The sequence below is a fragment of the Cyrtonyx montezumae genome, unplaced genomic scaffold (genome assembly GCF_038088225.1).
Source record: "Cyrtonyx montezumae isolate F1298 unplaced genomic scaffold, pur_monq_1.0 scaffold_2, whole genome shotgun sequence".
Classification (NCBI taxonomy): domain Eukaryota; kingdom Metazoa; phylum Chordata; class Aves; order Galliformes; family Odontophoridae; genus Cyrtonyx; species Cyrtonyx montezumae.
Genome location: NW_027071936.1, coordinates 47,904,183 through 47,920,111, shown reverse-complemented (window position 1 = coordinate 47,920,111; position 15,929 = coordinate 47,904,183). Strand labels below are relative to the sequence as shown.

Below are 15,929 nucleotides of genomic sequence, written 5' to 3'. Positions count from 1 at the left end.
GGCTCACCAGCAGATGTTCTTCAGGAAAAGGAGTCTGCAGGTTTTCAAACTCCCACATCAGATCTCCTCCCCTGACTAGCTATAGGTCTTTGAACAAGTCACCTAAATTGGTGAATGCTTAGTTAATTTTAAAAGTGGGTAGACTAGTATTTAGGTTAAAGACTCCACTAGAGAGCCCTAATACCCAAGAGAAGCAGATTTTCCCTGGTCCCACATTACCAGCTCAGGTTGGCTACGGAGCTGCTGTGCCAGACCAGGGCTAAGCATGCACCACCATACAACTCCTTCTCAGGAGGAAGGTGGAAGTGGTGTGCTTGGTATTGCACACGTGCAGGCGTGACGTGTGAAGAATTGCTTTTGGGTGGTGAGGAGCTGTGTGCCCCCTCAACCCACTGCAGCCTGCTGTTGGCCATCTTTTGCTCTGGGGAATATTCAGTAACAGACAAGTGGGATGATGCCCAGTCTAAACCAGGAAGTGACTACATCAACTCAGACCTGCACATGCGTGCAGGACACTCCCCCAGTGGCTTGGTTGGTCAGATGAGCGTAGCTTTGGGCAGAGGAAGGAGCTGCGTTTAGTGCTTCTGCATCTACTTTTGAGCAAGTGAACTTTGTTGGGAAGAAATGTAGTATGAAGCACTACGCTGTACCGTTAGGGTTTTGCAAATCTTTCTCTCTTTGCTTTGTGTCTATGAGGGGATGGAAAACAAAGGGCTTTTTGTTTGACCCAAGCAGATCATTTCCTGTAAAATCAAAGCGTTTTTCCCCCTAGTTCTGTGCCCTTCCTCCAAACTAGGGAAAAATCAATTGTTTTCATGCAGCCCTACTACAAAAAAGCAGGGCAGTGTGCTCAGAAGTAGGTGGGCTAGCAGGGGAACAGCTGAGCTGAAACTCTTCCTGTCAGAGAAGCGAGTCGCGTCCCTTCACCTGCTGGAGACTTGGTACTATTGAAATGCTCTGACAGCTTTCTTACTCTTGAGAGATGCCATCTGGTGTACTGTGTTCAGCTTTGGAGTCCAGGTCCAGAGGAGAGTAACAAGGATGATCAGAGGGCTGGAGCACCTCTGCTATGAAGAAAGATTGAGGGAGCTGGGTTTGTTCAGCCGGGAGAAGAGGAAGCTCAGGGAAGACCTCATTGCAGCCTTCCGGAACTTAAAGGGACTCTATCAGGGAGCATCATGATAGGACTGCTTTTAAGCTATCTGAGGGTTGATTAAGATTAGACATTAGGAATTCTTCCCAACGGGGGTGATGAGCACTGGCACAGGTTGCCCGGAGAAGCAGGAGGCATTCAGAGCCCGGCGCGGGGAGCCCCGGCTCTCCGGAGGAGGCGGAGCGCGGCGAGGGCGGGACGCGGCCCCCGGCCCGGCCCCTCTTTCCCTTCCTTTCCATTCCCTTACGGGCCCGGCCTCGCCCGGCCCTTCCCGCGTCGTTGCCGCCTTGGGCAGCGCTCCGGGCGGGCAGCTTGCGGCGCCGCTTTCGGGGCACGGCTGGGGCGTATGAAGCGGCAGCAGGCGGAGCGGGGAGCGGCCGGAGCGCGGTGCGCCCGGCGGCCGGGAGCATGTCCCCATTGTTCAGCTGGGTGGCCAAGGTAGGAGGAGGAGGGCCCGGCCCGGCCGGGGTGGGGGCGGCACGCGTCCCGGGCAGGCAGCGGAGCAATGCTGCTCGCTCGGCTCGGGGCGAGCGGTGCGGGAAGTTGTTGCCATGGGGGCTGGAAGCGGTACTCTGCGGTGCGGAAGGCAGCAGTGCGTGCTGGAGTCGCTCGTTTAGGACTTTTTTTATTTTTTCTCCCCGGAATGTGTTAACAGCCCTCGGCTTGTTTAAGTCTGGCTGTGTATGTGATGTGCTGGCTTTTGCTTCTGAGGATTCAGTAGTACCTTCCACCACGCTTGGCGGAGCTGCACGTGGATGCAGAGCGCTTAAACAAATCTGGAACATAGTTTAGAGCCGATGTTTCAAAAAACGTGCTTTGTTTTCCCCTCCAAAATAGGAATAATTTTGGATTTAAAATGATACTTATGTTATTCTATGGTGTGAGGCACAGCAAAAAACACGAGAGGACAGGCGGTGAGACAGGCTCTGTGGCAGACAGACTTCGTGGTTCCGAGGAATTAGCTGAAAAAATAAGACCGGATCTTAAAGTTAAACTCATGGTCGCTTGTCGAGCCCATAGAGCCCGAGTTTGTTGAGCCAGGTGAGTACGGGCGGTTGGCTGATGGCTGTCGTGCAGCCCTCTCCCTAACAGGCAGGTGGAATCCCTGCCTTGGGAAGATGGCAGGAGGGAGCACAAGTGTGTGCCCATGTCTCCTCCGTTTACATCCTAGCAGGAAGGATTTTCTCTGTCTTAGAAAAGAGCCTGCTTCGTTTTAGCTATGCCCTGAAAAGTGGAAATTTATCCTTTCCTCCTCCACCTGTTTTTTTAATCCTGTTTAAGTAGCTGCCAGGTGGGGCGTCTGTTAAGCAGTTCCTTCTCCTGTCATCACTGTGGCTCTCTCATGCTGCTGTACTACTGGAGGGAACGGTGCCATGCCAGCAGCCACAAGCATGCTGGCCTCATCTGCAGGTGGAGCGATGCAGTGGAGTGAATCCCACAGGATATGGTGTGGAGCGGCCTGTGCTCCTTGCGTGCTGTGAGCTTGTCAGGAGCACAAAGCCACCAGTCAGCAGGCAGGGGGAGGCACAGGGCACAGCCTGTGCTGTGCGGCTTTGGCCAAACGTCTACTGGGGGAGACAGGGGCTCCTGCAGGAATGCACTCTTGATTTTGTTCTCTCAAGTGTTTACTGAGGTTTCAAAACCAATTATTGTGCCGCTGTTTCCTTGCAAGTGGTTAGTGTTGTTCTTTGAATGGCAGCTAATCATCAGCGCTAATTTGGGAGGGAATACTAAGCAGAGTATTGAGAAAATGTAAAATGAGTTTTGTGAACAGAGAAAGCTATCTTGCCTGCCAAAGCCTCAGCAGTAAAACTGTTGGAAGCGCTGCTGGACGCTCCCAGCACAACTGTGAGCTGTGCCAGGGTTTGTAAGATGGTGGCCTCTTCCAGAACAGGGAGAGTCTGCAGGGTGTGGGGGAGACAGCCCTATGGAAACAAAGGTGGGCTGAAAGTATCCCCCACCCACAAACAAAGTGCTGAGTGTCCACATGCAGGTCCCCTGGCTTAGAGGTACTTATAGGTAAGGTAATATGCCCCCATGTTGTGCTGTAAAATCAGTTCCTAGTGCTTATATAAGCACTACCTTTTAATGTGTCCTCATTGCCACCTTTAGGGTGCTGCGATACCCACTTGTTTCCTGTGTATGGGTAGGCTCCTTGGGGTGAGCTGTGCTGTGCTGCAGGCCTGGTTCTGGGGTGCACTGAAGGAGAAGCCTTGCCCAAGTCTGCGTGGGTTGGTGCTGCCTACCATGGTGGGTAACCATGACCTTTGAAGTACTGGCTTATTGTAGTCTGCTAAAATTAGTAAAATAAAAAAAGAATAGTTATACCTGTTTTTCCTGCATGGTTTTATAAAATTAGACTACTGACTTTGGGGAAATCCTTAACTAAGCACCTTACAGTGCAGCTTATTCAAAGTGTAGTCTAACTTTGGTCAGCTGTAGGCAGACAGTGCAGACACTTCCATAAATAAAAGAGCTTATATCTTAATGTTCAGTTCACTGCAATAACATTTACATCCAAACTTTAATTCTGTAAATAAATAACAGATTGAAATGCAGATTTTTAATGACATATGGTGTACTTGTTTGCCATCAGTTCACTAATATCAGAGAGCAGTACAATGAGAGTTGCTAAGAGCATTTTTACTTGTTCTCATTATATTTAATATGACTTTACTTTAAGTAAAACAAAGCCTACCACCTTCATGGTGGGCTTCGTTATGTAATGTAAACTTCTAATCAGAAGCAGCCTCACAGAAGCTATGGATAAGAACTGACCACTGAATAAATATTAGCATAATAAGTTGTATGGATGTTCAATTTGAGTATGTCCTCAGATTCTCGTCTACTTAAGCCATTTATGCACAGTGTGTCTTTCTAGTAAAAAAAAGAGTACCATATACAGTATAAAAGTTGTGCTTAGCTTCAGCTAATTTTGCCTACAAGATTATAAGCTAATAAGGTAAAGAAATGTAAAAGCAAGGTTTCACTGTCTAGATCAAGGCTTGTTCTGTAATGATGGTGGTGCGGTGGATCATTCAGCCCTGGGCAGGTTGTCTCTCACTCTGTCCTCCCCATCTGCGGTGCAACAGTTTCCCACCAGTCCCTGGGAGGAAGCTGAGCACAGTAGGGCTTCTTGTTGTGGCCGTGGGTACCTTGAGAATGGGTCTCCAGCACCAGCAAAAAGCCTGTGGGTGCTGCATGATGGGTGGCTCGTCTTGTAGCTCAGACTGGTAACCTGATCATTTGGGTTTCTTCTGTGCTGAAAAACAGATTTTAGAGCATATTCACAATAGATGTTCTGAAGTTGCTTATAGCAAAACGAGAACTGTTTTTTTTCCAAGGCCTGCTGAGGCAGGATGGCCTGTGATCTTTCCTCAGTTTAGGAAATGTACAAGCCGTCCAAAAAGAAAATCTGTACACTACTCAGTGTGGCAGTGCTTGGATGTTTTAGGCATTACTGGAGTACTAATGGTAAATGTCAATTGCTTTTATTACAACCCTGATATAATTCAGTATGCATTGTTAGAAGTGATCTTGTTGGTGTTTTGCATTCTTTCTATTATTTTTCTGAATAAGTGCCTGCTAGACCTCTAAAGAAGAATGCATGGGAGTGACAGTTTACTTCATAGTGTAGGTCAGAAACTGCAGATGCATTAATTTGCCTCTGGAAGAGGATGAGAGACTGTAAATGAGGAAGAGCAAGAAATCCCTCCTCCGCCTCCTTTTCCTTTTTATTCTGAGAGGCCTATCTTGTTGGTTTTTTTTCCTGGTCTGTTTCAGGGTATATTATACCCACTTATGCGGGTGTTTTGTTTAAGTGTACTGACTTGGCTCTTCTCTTAATTCCCCCTGCTTTCAATGAAGCTGAACACCTGTGGGTTTCTTTAATCCCTCTGTGAATGACTTGCTTTTTAGCCAAGATTTGTTCTCTTAAGGAGCCTTCTTCACTGTTCACTTTGACGCTATCTGCAACTTCATAAGCTTTGAAGTTTATTAAGGCCGTCTTAGCTTATCATCTTAGAAATGAGATGAATTTAAAACTATTTGGCGAAGTGAATTAATGGTGGTGGTATCCTGTGGTGTACAAGCTCATTTAGTCTGATGTGTTTACCCCCATAGCCCTGTTCCTGAATATTTCTGAATATGTGGGTACTATATCAAGAATCAGAAAAATATTGAGATTCAGTGTCTAGGGAGAATCAGGACTGGGTCAGCTGGGAAGACTCAAGTGCTGTGGTTCCTCTTGTAGAAGAAATCTCAAAGCCGGTGGGCTAAGCTGGAGGGATAAGACCTCACTTACCTCCCAGGTTGGATGCCTGCGGTGCGGGAAAGAGAAACTTCAGATTTCTACAGGAACTGGTTTTCAGTGCCCCGTTCATACCATGCCCCTGCCAGAGAACGGAAGGCTGGTGCTGCATGTATTTCTTCCCATCAGCTTTCGTTTGGGGGGAAAACCATTGTTACCAGCCTACAGCACTCAGATAAGCACAGATCACTGCCAGACTTTCACATGGCTGCTGCTCTCTGTATGCCAGTCACTCCTCACCGTCCCTGCGGGGGCTCAGCAATGACTGAGGAATGTGCGCTCAGCATTTGCAATGAAGCTGGTCCCGTGCTGGAACAGCTCTTACTCAGCAGATACCTTCTCTTCAGGGCCACTTTGCTTTTATTCTCCCTCCTGCCTCTTCCTTCTCTGAATACACAGCCTGGTTACACCCACTTTGCTCACACATCATCAACCCCATTGGAGAAGTGCAGGATGCAGTCAGGCTCGTGTGGCCCTTATGTGACTGTGCATGTGGTGTATGGCGGTGTCCTCTGCATTAATGCACCTTGCATTAAGGCTGATTCGCGACATGTAGGTCTTCCTGTAGTGAAATTCATGCAATTACAAAGGCCTTTCTGTTGAATCGTTTATGTCTTTCTCAATTAATTTCTTATGAGTATCTGCTTTCAGGTTCATTGTCAACCTTCAGATTTAATAAGTCAAGGCAGATGAGGTCACCAGTGTTGCTACTTAAGACAGATCCTGTCCTCTGCGGTTCAAAACAAAACATTTAGATTCCAGCTGAAAACTATTTGCTTGAAAGGCTCTCTGGAAATCAGGGCCATTAGCTATCTTCACATGGTAATCGTGTTCTGGGCCAAACCATAACAAAAGCACCAATAGACTGTGCAGGATCAGGGAAGGTTCTTGGTCCCGTTAGAGGCAGGCAGTGCAATTAAGTTTTGATTTTTTTCATTGTTGTATGCATGTGTGGCACGGCAATTTAACTTTGATTTACGCACAATGATTTAAAGTACTGCTTGAAATCATAGTCTTTCTGGAAAGCTAATGTGATGTGCAGTAGAGATGTTTCTGAGAGCATAAGCACAACAGTTTGACTCTGGGTTCCCCAGACAGAGGTGTCCACGAGAGAAAGGTCGGACAAGACACCGGTTTGAAGAAACCAGCTCGCAGAGCTGCAAGATGATTCCAGTTTGTAATTTCTACCATTTTGTGACTTTAGAAGCAGTGATATTTCTGAGAAGCCTCTCCTTTAAGGGGATTTTGGCACCTTTTTTTTTTCTGTGCCAGCCAATAAATGCTTATGATTTTTGAATCAAATGCTGTGAAAGATTTCTTGAAGATGAAGATGAGGTTTCATAAGTGCCACAGAGGTTGGCTAGTGACTTAGCAAGTACATCTTCTGTAGAAACACTGTTAATCAACTTACAGCTTGCATATAAGAACTTTTTTTATGAGAAACCTTTACGATCCATCTGTTTAAGCTGAAATGGTAACAGAAAGCAGGGGAAAAATAATCTCAGCCTCTTGCTTTGTTTGGTTGTCTTTTATGTAAAGATACATGTGAAAAATGTAAAGTACGTCTCAAGGGATGTGCTCAGGGGAGCTTTCTTCCTATTTGCGTGGAGGATAGGCAACAGAGAGAAATGGAGGTGAAGACCAGCTGGAACTTGGGGAGCAGAAGCTGAGGCAGGGAAAAATGTAATCCCTGAATTTTTATTTCATCTTTGGCTTATTTGTACTGAGTTGCATCTGAATTGGGTTTGTTTATTTTTAATTGACTAACAGTAACAAATTTTGAGATGAATCAGAGCTTAAATGTGTGACAATCACAAGCCTGAGGAGGTTGTCCAGAGTATCCGGGGTTAGACTTCTGTCTGTCACTAAGAGGAACATTGAGGAGAGAATAACAGCATACATCTCCATGGGCAGAGTGCACTTAAGCTTAAATGTTGTTGGTGCTATTCAAGAACACATTAAATTTGCCTTTGCTGAAATATCTGGAAGTTTCATCCTAACTCAGAAGTTGCTGACTTTAGGCATAGGAGTGCTTTTCTTTGTGCCTTTACAACATCCTCAAAAAAATGTTTTTTTTTTTCTTTTTTTCTTTTTCCAGAGGGAGTCTTTGATATGCAGTAGCCAAACAGGATTTTCAGGTATAGATAGCCTGTGAAGTTGCAGGTCTGAAGAGAACAGACCACTAAACAGCCTCTTGCATTTTCAAGCAAATATTGTTTTGGATTCTTTGTGTTTGTTTCAAGGAGCTCTGTAACTAGATGTCATACTTTTATTAGTTTACAGGACAGTCGGTTTGCTGTTACAGTACCAATGAGGTGAGCTCCCTGAAGCTTTGTTGTGGAAATGTAGATAGTTAGCACTCTATGAATGTTCAATGCTGGTTTTGTTTCTTTGGAATTTTATAGCTTCCAATCTCCCCGGAAGCAAACTATGGAAAAGAAGATCTGTTCAAAGTGTTTTGGTGTTTTAGATCGTCATGTGCCAGAAGTCTGTGCTCAGAACTGTTTTGTTAGTTAAACAGAGTATAAAACAATAATACATGCTGGAATTTTGGGTAAATCCCACTGGAGTATAGCCCATAGGATTGAGCATTCTGGGAAAGTGGTTGTCATTTCCACTTGATGTACAGCTGTGAGAGAGTGACTTGTCTAGACTTGAGAAATGCATTTTTACTTGAAAATGCAGTTTCAGGAGCTAATGCTACATTTTATTTGTGAAGTGCAGAATTGGATACAAATTGATTTGTAGTTTTTTTATAATTCAGACAGCGTTTTGTCCCAGGTTGGTGTTTCTAAAGATTTGATGTTTTCATTTAAAAGGACAAACAAAAGAGATCAGTCCACTTGTGTATTAGGCGTGGCTGAAATAGCAGCAGTCCCTACTGCTGACATCATTCTTCCAAAGAAAGCAAGGAGTCTTTCCTTGAAAACTTTTCTTCCTTTCCTTACTGCTTTCCTTCAGCCAGTTTCTTAGCATGATCCATGGGGAATCACCCTTGTATCTTCCTCCAGCTTTCTGTGGGGGCTCCGTTAAGTCAGTGACATCTGTTTTAAAAATGTGGAATGCTTACCACTCCCTTTTGTGTTTCCTTGGCAAGTAAGTGTTTAAATATAGAATACTTTGGAAATACTGTGAAGGTCAGAACTCAGTCACTGTGAAAGGGGTGTAACTGTGTGAGTTATCCAGCTCAGCTAAGTTCATCCATTCTGTAGTTACCATTTCATTTTCTAAAGGAACCCAACCTTAACTGGAGAGAGGAAGGAGGAAAAAAAAAAAAAGGATAATTTACTTTTGAAAGAAACTGAGTAGGTTTAAAGTAGCAGTCTCTTGGCTTCGAAAACTGAACAGATTCTGAATTTTCATATGTATCATTATGATTTGTGACTGCATAATATTGGATATAGTTCAAATTTGGTATTTATCAAATAGTTATACAACAGTAGGAACTCCAGAAATGTGTATGAAGAAACACTTTTATCAGTGTGTCTTTAAATGGATTATACTTCTCCTTACATTGAACTAACAATGTGAAACACCTTGTTAGGAAATTACAGTGGCTAGATCTGTAGAGTGATTTCTAATTTTCTTGTTTCTGTCAGTCCACCTAGCTTGCTCTGGCTGTATTGATGGAAGAGCATCATTAATATTTTAGCAAACATCTTGAGAACTTTCCATTTTCAGACAAATCAGTCTGGCTTTGTGGTTGTTGCACAGGCTCCAGATCTGGAGATGTCTGTCACTGAAGGTCTGTAGTGAATTTAGTACTGGATATCAACATGAGATTTTTTTTATCAACAAGGAGAACCAGTTCCATCGTTCAGAAGGGTTGTTAACATTTCTCTTCTAGCTTCTTGTTCTTACGTATGTCTAGGGTGGCATATTGACTTGTCCTTGAGATGGCTTTCAGGAATGACACTTTAGCTTCATTTGTCTTGGGGGTTCCTTGTATCAATGTTTTGACAACTTTTGTCCATGTAGGGCTGAAAGTGTGGCTTTATCTAAAAAGGACAGTGACAGTTTTGTTTTGGGTCATGCAGATTCGCTTTTGACTGTCTGTGCTTGGCTGTCCTGTAGCAGTTAAAACAATGAAGGAGCAGTCAGTGAAGTTGCTAGTATTTCAATGAAGAAATGAGATCCAATTAATCACCAGAAGTCAAGGTAGGTGTTCTTGAGTGTGGTGCAGTGCTGTGTGGGATGTTCTGCCAAACTTAGGGTGATGGTTTATAGCTGATGCTTTCCTACACCCCGTTTACAGTTAAATGCTGTCTTGCAGGTAGCCTGTAATTAAACAGCACATTTTCCCCAGTAATCATCTTCCTCTGAATACCTCATTAAATATCATCTTCAGACATCTAGTATCTAATCTCTTTGTTCTTTTCTTTTTTTTTTTTTTTTTGCTTCACTTTATAGGGACATAGTAGGTTTCATATTGTAACTTTCAAAGGTGCCTTCTGTAAGGATTTATGGAAGAAGTACTTTACAAATATGCTTTTTCTGAACTCTTTTTTCTTGCAAGGCTTTTGTAAAATCTGGACGCAAGAGGGAAAAGAGCTTAAAGAAAAGTTGAACTTTCACACACTTTACAATATATGGCTGTCCAAAAATCTTAACAGGAGAGAAGAAGCAGACTCTGTGTCTATTATCAGCAGGAATTGGAAGCACTTGCTTTTTAGGGCAATGATTCCTTGATTCCTCAGAAGAAGAACTAGCAAATTCCCCTAATGTGATCTGGCTATATCTTAATGGAGGGGATCTTAAGTAAACAGCTTTCTTTTCACGTTGCTGCCCATTAACATTGCATCAGTAGCTTAGGAAAGCACTGTGTTGTGGACTTTTCTAAATAACAGTTTAGAAACTATTTTCAGGAGTTAGAACCTTGACCTTATCCTACTGAAGCTAAATTTCTTCACAAAAGGCCGAGTGGTCTTCAATAGAACTGTATAATAAATTACAGAATTGTAGAGGTTGGAAGGGACCTCTAGAAATCCTCTAACGTTTTAGTTCTAATAGCCCATAGTAGATAATGCTAAGTCTGTAAACTTTCTAGGAGTTTGTCATTTCAAAATTCAAAGTAGAGCCTAATTCTGAAGCTTGTTAAGAATTTTCCTTTATGTTCCTTGTATAATAAGGGTCTTGCTGGGTTTTGGGTGTTGTTTAGGTCTATGTTTGTATTGCTTTTCCTTCTTTTCCATTCTGTTTCAATTAGGAGTGCCTGGTCAAAATCGTTAGTATTAATTATATTAAACTTTAACCTTAGTTAGCTCTCTAAAATACTTAGCTGTTACTAAGAAAACCATTTGTATAAGAAACAAAGGCTAGCTAACACCCTATTTCAGCCCTTATGTCCAAATAATGTAAATTTGAAACAAATACTTTATTTGGGTTGATTTACAATCTATTTTAGAAAAAAAAAATACTACAAGCCAGTGTAAACTGTACATGTGGATTTCACAGAGCAGTATAGTTAACAAGTTTTAATAATCTTTGTAGCTCTCAGTAACTTGTCACATAAGAAGGTGACTTAAATTATAACTTCATTTCTGAAGTGGAAATTGGATTGTTTTCAAGGCATTATCTCTTGTGAAGTAGGTGCCCATGGGGAGGTTAACTGTTGCTTTCCAGTCTTGCTCATCTGTGTTGACCTGAGGCAGCTGCAATTTGTTATTACACAACAAAGCTGCAAATCTATGTTCCTCCAGGAACATATTGGTTCGCTTGCATTTTATACCAGTTCAGCAGAATGCTGAAAGAAGCTAATTGCCTTATTCACTCTGGTTCCCTTGGGGTCTCTATAAGTAAACTTAATGTCTGAATAAGGTTCTTCCCATGAAAAACATCACCTCCTACCCCAAACAGTCCTAGGGCGGAAGACTGTGGGCTTTCTCGTCTTTCAGAAAACTTTACTGTGTTGGCAGAGTAAGAGGGATGCTGTTTAACTCTGTTGCAAGAAGAGCAACACAGATTTAATATGAGTTGTCAAAGACATTTGTAGAATTCCCTTCCCCAGTGAAAACTTCCAAATAAAATTCTGAAGGAGGGGGATTTCTCATGCTCATTTGCATCAGCTGTGTAATAGAGCTATATTGGAAATAACTTCAATTGTAATGAGGAGATACGACAACTCGAGTTTTCCTCTCTTCTTGTTTGGAGTTTGGATATTACTAAAAGATACAGACCAATTTGAGGCTTTTTATTGTTTGAAATTTGCTCTATTTTGGCAGTTGTACCTAATTTCTTAACTGTTATAAATGCTTGAGAGCCAAGAAGACAGGGGGATAACCTGATTTCTGTTGTGCTATTGAAGTTTAATCTTTTTTTTTTCCCTAAAAATGTTCTTAGTAACTGATTATCTATTTTAAATTGTTGTTTCTTACCTTTCAGTTAAAAAAAAAACAACAACAGTATTTGCAGAAAGCTTTATAGATCACTGTAAACAAGTTCAGAAATAGAACATAACCGTACTCAATGTTCTAGCAATACTGGACTACTCTACTTAGTGGTGATGTTTCCTCCCTGAGAGATGCATCATTTTGCTGACACATTTGAAAGTTTTTGGTTTGTCTCACAGCTCTATAGACATACCTTCCTAAAGTCAAAAGGACAACAAAATCTGGCAAGTTTCCACAAATAAATCATAGAATCACCAGGGTTGGAAAGAGACCTCCAAGATCATCCGAGTCCAACCATCCACCTATCACCAACAGCTCCCACTAAACCATGTCCCTCAGTACAACTTCTAAACATTTCTCGAACAACTCCAGGGACAGTGACTCCACTATGTACTAGATTGCTGATTACCTTTTACTCCTCTCAATAAAAAAGAATGACCCCCCCCAAAAAAAAACATAAAAAAAAAAAAAAAAACACAGCTAATGGAGCACCTCCATAGAGTTTCAGAGCAGCACTGAATGCAGAGCTACCTCACTGGTACTGAAGGAGCTATTTGTACAAAATCTGCTTTGGGAAGTCTATTAGCAAGTATGCTAATAGACTTCCCAAAAGCAGATTTTGTACAAATAGCTCCTTCAGTACCAGTGAGGTAGCTCTGCATTCAGTGCTGCTCTGAAACTCTATGGAGGTGCTCCATTAGCTGTGTTTTTTTTTTTTTTTTATGTTTTTTTTGGGGGGGGTCATTCTTTTTTATTGAGAGGAGTAAAAGGTAATCAGCAATCTAGTACATAGTGGAGTCACTGTCCCTGGAGTTGTTCGAGAAATGTTTAGAAGTTGTACTGAGGGACATGGTTTAGTGGGAGCTGTTGGTGATAGGTGGATGGTTGGACTGGATGATCTTGGAGGTCTTTTCCAACCCTGGTGATTCTATGATTTATTTGTGGAAACTTGCCAGATTTTGTTGTCCTTTTGACTTTAGGAAGGTATGTCTTTAGAGCTGTGAGACAAACCAAAAACTTTCAAATGTGTCAGCAAAATGATGCATCTCTCAGGGAGGAAACATCACCACTAAGTAGAGTAGTCCAGTTTTGCTAGAACATTGAGTACGGTTATGTTCTATTTCTGAACTTGTTTACAGTGATCTATAAAAGCTTTCTGCAAATACTGTTGTTGTTTTTTTTTGAAAGGAAAGGTAGTTTTTTTGTGTGTGCCTATTTAAATTGAGTGGAATGTTCTCCAAATGGTGTTACTGTGCAACCATGTAACTGTTGCCATTAGTCTAAGGAGCTATGAGGGTGCTTCTCGAGATTTGTTTGTAATGAAGCAAATGTGGTAGCATGAAGTCAGCATGCTATGTATAGGTCATCAGTGTGCTGTAGTTGGCAGTTTGTGGGCCTGCAGGAAGCATTGTCACATTTCTCACTTACATGATAACGTAAACTGAAAGAGTGCTCATGGGCTCTGTGGAGCTCCACACTCAGGGGTGACTGTCACTTATTTCCAAGTATGCTAGTGTCTCTCAACCACCAGACTCCAAGTCAAAAGAAATTACTTTTAGGCAGGTGACTCTTTTCTGTCCTGCGCAGACATTTTTTGGTACATTCTCGTTCATCAGCTTCCTGCATACATCCCTGCAAAACTTCTGTCAGTTCCAGCACTCTGATTTATCCCATTCTCTGTGTAACGCCCATTTAAATGCTAACAGCAAATCACACCTACAGGTAGATCTGAGGCATGATAACTTTTCCTTTCATAGGTTTGGGGTGATATTCAGCCACTGGGAATTCCTTTATGGAAGTTGAGAAGCTATTACTGTTGTGCTTTGCAATTTGGTGTCACAGCCCTTCCCCACCTATTTGCCTGCTGAGTAGGTTAGCCTGGCAATTTGTCCTTGTGGCCTTGCTCCATCTTTTTTTCCTTGTGAAAAGCTACCCACAAGTTCTCTGGTTACATGACACACTTTATGCATATTAGGTACTATGAAGAAAAACAATGCTGGGTGTTATTAATTATTGTTATTCTGCTTGCCTACTGCTTTGAACCTGTGCAGTTTAAGTTGACTTCTGCTGGTGGTAGGTACAGAACTGTGAGATAAAGTAAGATACACAGCTGGTAAAGTTGCTGAAAGAAGCAAGTGGGTTGTTAATAAGATGAGTAGAAGTGTATACAGCAGCAAAACTTTGGGTCACACACTTTGAGCCATGAAATCATGGAGCAGAGGTGATCCCATGCACCCACTGATCTGAAGTACTTGGCACAAGTCCTGCTTTGATGGGAACCACAGCATGTTTGTTATGCACATAAAAACAAATTGGTGGGAGCTTGGAAAAGTTGTCGTCATCCAGGGCATAGAGGCACTATAAACTTTGTTTCCCTTTCTATATTAAATCTTCGTGGGAGGAATAAAAGTCAACAAATAATAGAAGAAGAAAGCTAGTAATTAAAGTACTCCAAAGAAAATAAGAGTTTAAGTTAATGACTGGAGAAAGTCACTGAGGTCTAGGAGGCTGTAGAGCAGATTCCAAGCAAGATAGTAAATTCTGTGAAGGCGCTTCAGACAAAACCTGAATATAAAAGAACTTTCACTAAAATGGAAATGAACTTCAAAAGTTTCTTTTCTACTTGTAATTTATGGTGAAATGTAAGGAAACTCCATTGTTTTGAGTACATCTTTTTTTAATTTCAGTGAGAGGCTAAAGACTGATTTTGTGCTATGTTCGTTCACTGGTTAAACTATTAGGCAAAGACTTGTCACAGAGGAAATCCCAGCTGATGGTGCCTCGGCTTCTGAAAGCAGTAGGTTTCTCATTGAGACCAGGAGGCTATGGGGATGGGTAATAGCACCTTTAGAAGTTGCTTCCAATTTAAATGGTTCTGTGATTCTGAAAGAAATAACTGCAGTCTCTCAACAGTTTTTTTAATCATCTCAATGAAATCTATAAATACATTAGATGTAAAAATGATAAACTTCACATTGCACCTGAGTGGGAAAAAAAAAACAGTTCAGAAAAGGTAGTTGACCATTAACGTTGATTTAGGGAGTGGTTAAGAATGGGAATGTTGATCTCTTTTATGAATATACAGCTGTTCTGTTTAAAGTGTGCTGAAAACAGACCTATTGTTACTCAGCAAATACCAGATTCCTAAAATAAAAGATGCCATTCAGTCTTGTTAAAAAATGCAAATAAAAATGTATAATAGCAAAGTATTATTATATGTTGTATGTGATTTCCCTTTCTCATGTTTTGCTACTTCACGAAGTATTCCCTGATAATAAATGCCACATTGGTGACAAAATAAATAAATAAATACATAAAAATTGCTATGTAAAGTCATAGAATTGCTCAGGTTGGAAAAGACCTTCATGATCATCAAGTCCAACCTCAGCCTAACCATACTACCTTAACTCTAACAACTCACCTCTAAATATGTCCTGATAAGTCCTGATAGATCTAGGTAGGTTCTCCAAAAATATTTTGCCATTGAGTGTATTTTTCTTGTAGCAGCAGTCCATAATAAAATAGAAAAAATATGATATTAACAGTAAACAATGGGTCCAGCATCTTGACATGTCTTATTGAGCCTACTATGGACAGAAAAGAAGGCAAGTAAATACACTTAAAATAATTTAGATAGTGTCCCCTCTGTGCTTGAGTAGGCAGGTAAAACTTGCTTATATTTACTTCTTTTGAGAGCTTTGTGAAATGTTGTTAAAACTCTATTCCAGCCACTGATGTGGTACCTTAAGAGATGCAGCTGAAGATCTTATCCTAGTTCTTTTCAGTCTGCATAAATTTATGTAGTATATTGTATAAAGTCACTTCCTGACAATGTCTTCGTTGATTTCTACAAGACCTTTTAGTCCCTTGATGTTAAGCCTGTGCTTGAGCCCTTCACTGACATGAAGCCTTTTGAAGGGACCAGTACCTCTGTAGTTATGAAGACTTTGTTGCATCTAAGATCATCCCAACTTTTTTTTTCCCCCACCTAGTCCCAGCCAGCTTATGGCTCTTTTTCTGAGGCATGCATTGTTTTTACACCTACTGTGTATTAAAGAAACAGACTCTTAGTCCAGTC

At 41.8% G+C, this 15,929-nt stretch overlaps 1 protein-coding gene across 5 annotated transcripts in view; it reads left to right on the top strand.

Moving 5' to 3' along the window:
* The window catches only part of TBC1D1 (TBC1 domain family member 1), a 101,997-nt gene that overhangs the window by 34,124 nt on the left and 51,944 nt on the right, over positions 1-15,929 (top strand). The window contains exon 1 of one of the 5 annotated variants that reach the window (XM_065735677.1): positions 1,444-1,591. The exons of the other annotated variants lie outside the window; for them this stretch is intronic. Coding sequence (XP_065591749.1) covers positions 1,562-1,591 — 30 coding nt within the window. The 5' untranslated portion in view covers positions 1,444-1,561. Of the gene's footprint in view, positions 1-1,443; positions 1,592-15,929 lie in introns of those variants that run through there. 5 annotated transcript variants of the gene reach the window in all.